Below are 4,867 nucleotides of genomic sequence, written 5' to 3'. Positions count from 1 at the left end.
TTTGGCTGGGGGGGGAAAAGTTTTTTGGAAAAAAAAAATGGATGCTTTTAAAAAAAAAAAAAAGGGCGTTTCATGAATAGGCAGAGGTTGACTCGACGCACCTTTGTGCCTTCGGCCAGGGCGAAGCCTCCGCCCACCAGAAGGGCCACTTTCCACGGCATGGAGGCCTGGAACTCCTCCCAGGAGATCATACTCTCTGGATGGACACGCATCATCATCCTCATCACCTTCCTCACATTTGAAAGTTTGAGCCGAGAGCGCTCGCACCATATTTCCGCGAGGGTCCGTGGGCGGGCACCAGGAAGAAGAGGACTCCCAGGACCAGGGCCACGGTGGCGTCGGTCACGTAGCCGGCATGACTACGAGGTGGGAGCGAGACGAGCCGAGTCAGCGATGGGCGCGGGGGGGAACAGCTGTCCACAAACTGCGAACTCACCGCGGGAAGAAGGCGGCCCAGCCCGGAACGAAACCCGGCGATCGCGTCAACCACAGCAAGACCATCAGGCAGAAGACCACCTGAGTGAACACCTCCTGACCACTGAGCGAACGGATGAACACGTGAACCTCGGTGCCGGGGCATGAACGGGTCATCGAAGGCCACAAATGAAGCCATGATCGGCTTTCGGTTGCGATTCATTGCCGCCCGACAACGTGAACGAGCGACTAAAGTGATGGCGTTCATGAATATGAATGGCCAAATGAACGACGGATGACATGAATGGATGAACAGATAACTGACGATAGCATTCATGCTGAAATGAACAAGAGGGAACGTGAACGCCCGAACCTAAAATCGACTAAGACTAAGCAACCGATACCATTCACGTTGAGATGAACCGGTGGCGACATGAATAAACAACTCAACAATTTGTGAAATGAATGAATGAATCATTGACAGAATGACTGGATGAACCGGTGAGTGGACACATGAATTTCGAAACGACGTAAAAGTATCGATTTGTGAAATGAAGCCAGCGTGAAACGGACGAAAGAGCGACTTAATGGACCGAAACGAATGAACAAGCGAGCGAGCGCTCACCTCATGGGTCCCAGCGCCGCATACTCGTCTCGGATGACTTTTCTTGCGGCTTTTTCCCTCTGGGAGAGTTGGCCTCGGCATCGCCATAGCAACCGCAGGCTAGGTCGGACGAGAGATGGAGCGTTCAGCCGCTCGGGCTCGGGCTAACGTCAAAACGCGGGACTCACTCGGAGCCGATGAAGAGCCAGCAGAGCCACGCCCACGTGAGCAGCAACGCCAGCGCGCTGACGGGCAAGCACAACGCCAGCCACTTGCCAAAGTCGACGCAGCGGCATTCCGGGTAAATCCTCCAGCGCGTCGATGCCGAGGACGAAAGGGAAGCAACACCTCGGAATCGTCGCGCTTTCACTTTCGATACGCGCCGCGACGCCGGCGACTCACTGGTGAAGGTACTCGGAGAAGATGAGGTTGGGCGACGTTCCCGGCAAGGTCGCGATGCCGCCGATGTTGGAGGCGTAGGCCACGCCGATGCACATGGCCTTGGCCACCATCGGTTCGCTAGGGGGCGCCGTCACACACGCCGCCTGACGGTCATCATTGAAGACATTCAAATTAGCCAGATTGAGTTTGCAACAAGGAATTCACTCGGCACGCCCGCCGGTGAGTCGAGCCACAAAAAAAAAAAAAAAAAAAAAACACACACAAGTAGGAGTCATTGAGTTTTGGCACCTGAGTGGCTTCTGATGTTGATGAAGATGATGATGACGATGTTTCTTCTGGAGGTTTCTGCTCATCCCTGAGACAAAGAAAGAGCAATGCGCATGTTGTTCTTCTGAACGTGCCTGACAAGAAAGAAAAACGTTTTGGAAGAAAAAAGACGTACCCCACAGCTTCATTGTCCTTGTCAACATGGACCACTGCAGGTGAGACACACATACACACACCCCCACACACACACACACAACGGGGATGAACATCTCATTTTTTTCATGGCAATCAACTGCAAAATGAATCACCCGGTGCACCTGCCGCACGCTCACAACCGGAACGGCAGTCCGCGTGCTCCGCCTGCACTGCCGTTTGGGAGCAAATCGACTCGGCTTTGGCGCTCATGTTCGAAGATGAGTCAAAAGAAGATCCTATTTTGCCTGCACCGCCTTCTCCCTCAAAAATGCGCAATGTCTGAATTCAACCAAGAACGAACACCAGAAGCCACTTCGTCCAAAACAATCGACGGTCCCCGAGATGAGTTGAAAGCATCCAATTTCAAAACCAAACGCCTCCCTCAGACCGTCGTGCGTGTTTGTGCGTGTGTGCGTGTTGTTGAGATGGACTTGATTCTTGAAAAAACGTTCTCTTCAACATCACCTCAAACTAATCGAAGGAGGGGCCTCGTTGCCTCGTTGATCAGAGTAACCACAAAGGGTGCAGCAGCACTGATTAAATACAAGCCCCGCCCCCCGACGAAACAGTCATCACTCATCCCAAACAATGTTGTATTCATTTCAAAAGGGCGCCATTGTGCTTTACCAGCCAGTTGCAGGTCGTCGTGCTCCCCGCGGCCCCCTTCGCCGGCTCTCCGGATCTGGCGGAGGACGGCCTCGGCGATGGGCATCACCATGGTCACGGCCGAGGTGTTGTGCACCCACATGGAGAGGAAGCCGCAGCCCGACATGAATCCCAGCGTCAACCAGGCCGGCTTGACGCCCACGGCGCCGACCAGTCGCAGCGCCACCCTGCGGTGGAGCCCCCACTTCTGAATGGAGGTGGCCAGGCAGATGACGCCGATCAGCAGGAAGTGGAAGTCCTTGAAGTACGCCGTCGCCACCTGCTGGACAAATCAAACCATCGCAACAGATATTCTGTTGAGTGACCGGCCTGCTTTGTTTCGTGCCGGGGCAATGGTCGTGTTTGCCGATTTGCTCAATGTGCTCGGCCTCGCTGGGCATTCCTGCCGCGCTCCTGGCGCGTCTGCAAAATTGCTGACAAAAAGTCAATTCGATTTGAGACGGATGAAAAGCCCTCGTCGCTCCTAGCGCGGGTGGTGTGATGTCACTGAGGTTGCTTCGATTGTGGCACGGGCAGAAAAATTCTGCACTCTGCGTACGAGTGCGTCGGAGCTCAACGGATTTTATTCATACGTACGACACCGGGGGTGGGACGATGCCTCTGAATCGCTGTCGACCTCGATTCATTGAGCAAATTCGAAACGTGCTCATGTGAAAAATATTTTTCACGACTGAGAAGAGAGGGCAGTTCACACGTGGACGCCCACGCCACACGCACGGACCACGACTTCATCCGCAAGGGGAGAGCTTGCAGTTTGCTTGCCAACGTGATGTCCGGACTGCAGCCGGTCTGTTCCTGCTACCGAAAAACATAACGCGGTCATAGAACAGTGCTGCCGATACAATGTCAGAAGCACAAATGTCTTACAGACGTTACGAGAACGAATCTTCGCTTCGCTGTCTTTTTCGCGGGCCGCCCCGCACGCGGTCAGAAACAATGTTGAGCCGCGCGACCTTACCGGCAAATTTTTTTTCGTGAGTGTACAATGCACCTGACCTGCGACGACGTCATGATGCCAAACGCGGGAAAGAGGATGGCGGGAAACATGGCGGTGATGGGCAGCGGGATGACTTCGGTGGTCCAGAAGATGGCCATCAGAAGAAGAACGAAGGCGCAATACGACTCCTGACGTGGAGCCGAGCAAGAAGAAGAAGAAGAAGAAGAAGTAGAAGGTGCCGGTTGAGGCCGTCAAGATTTCCAGATGGACGCGCAAACGGATTGCCAGTTAAAGATGATTTCTCGATCTGAACTGGCGAACGCTGCGCGTCGCGCACGCCGTCATGAAAAGACTCGTTATCTCGCGACAAGGCAATCATCAATCAAAGTGAAGATTTTCCAAACATTTTGGAATAACGATTCCTGATCTTTGGCCGCCAGTCTCATTTTGGGAGTTTTCAATCTTCTTGAAACAAACGTCTCCAGCGTTTGGGCGACCGCGCGACCGCGACGATCACCTTGGTGGCGATCATGAGAGGAAGAGGAAGCAACAGCGGCGGCGTCGCCAACATGAAGAGCAAACGCCGATAGTTCCATGCCGCATTCCGCAACTTCCTCCACATGCTGCCTTCCGCTTCTTCTTCTTCTTCTTTTGTCGTCTCGTCGTCCCGCCACGTGCAGACGGCAACTGCAAGACAAGAAACTTTCTTGGATTCCTCCCCACTCCCCCACAATTTAAAACTGTTCACAGAAGACAATGAAAGCCAAAACCAAGCACCCCCCCCCCCACCAGCGCTACAGGCAATCCTTCTGAAGGCGCCACCCCGAAGTTGCGAGTCTTACCTGGGCTCCGGTCAAAAGGGCTTGAAAGCTTGAGGCTTGGTGGGCTCGAGGCAGCGGTCGCCGGTGGGTTTGTCTCCTCGAGCTTCTTATCTTCCGGTTAAACAGTTGCCAGCTCTCACACCCGACGACCTTTAAACTTTGTCTGTTGTCTTCAAGAAGGGCGAGCGGCCGCACCTCACACGCTTCCTGGCAGGCGACGTACGTGTTTTCTGTCTTCTGTACAATCTCCAGATCGTGGCTGGATGGATATGTATCGAATGACATTTCAAATAATTTGAAATAACATTTTATGAACGTGAGAAAAGAATGCGACCCACAAATATCTCGTCGCCCTCAGATGGATTTGGTGGCGTGCGTGAGCAGGATTTCAACTCGAGGTCACGCGCGTGTGGCAAATCAACGCGGCGCTCCTCTCTTTGGAATGTTTGCCGTGAATGTTGGAAGTGCGCCGAGCCCCGATCCAAACGAAGCCTCCCGGCGAGCGGCTCTGATGAAGTCTGCGCTCGTCTCGTTTGCACCGCAGCGTCGCGTATGGTCAAC

The 4,867-nt window shown here is 53.8% G+C and overlaps 1 protein-coding gene across 1 annotated transcript in view; it reads right to left on the bottom strand.

The window, feature by feature from the left end:
- The window catches only part of slc13a1 (solute carrier family 13 member 1), a 6,831-nt gene extending 2,357 nt beyond the window's left edge, over positions 1–4,474 (bottom strand). The window contains exons 1-11 of the mRNA XM_019881751.1: positions 4,003–4,474; positions 3,545–3,673; positions 2,510–2,807; positions 1,863–1,896; positions 1,709–1,775; positions 1,421–1,563; positions 1,207–1,326; positions 1,040–1,138; positions 437–538; positions 268–359; positions 102–196 (exon numbers count right to left, since the gene is read on the bottom strand). Coding sequence (XP_019737310.1) covers positions 102–196; positions 268–359; positions 437–538; positions 1,040–1,138; positions 1,207–1,326; positions 1,421–1,563; positions 1,709–1,775; positions 1,863–1,896; positions 2,510–2,807; positions 3,545–3,673; positions 4,003–4,107 — 1,284 coding nt within the window. The 5' untranslated portion in view covers positions 4,108–4,474. The remainder of the gene's footprint in view (positions 1–101; positions 197–267; positions 360–436; positions 539–1,039; positions 1,139–1,206; positions 1,327–1,420; positions 1,564–1,708; positions 1,776–1,862; positions 1,897–2,509; positions 2,808–3,544; positions 3,674–4,002) is intronic.
- Positions 4,475–4,867: the final 393 nt, after the last annotated feature.

The sequence above is a fragment of the Hippocampus comes genome, unplaced genomic scaffold (genome assembly GCF_001891065.2).
Source record: "Hippocampus comes isolate QL1 unplaced genomic scaffold, H_comes_QL1_v1.1 scaffold299, whole genome shotgun sequence".
NCBI classification, from domain to species: Eukaryota; Metazoa; Chordata; class Actinopteri; order Syngnathiformes; family Syngnathidae; genus Hippocampus; species Hippocampus comes.
Note: the sequence above shows the minus strand (reverse complement) of the source record. Positions and strands in the feature narration are given on the sequence as shown.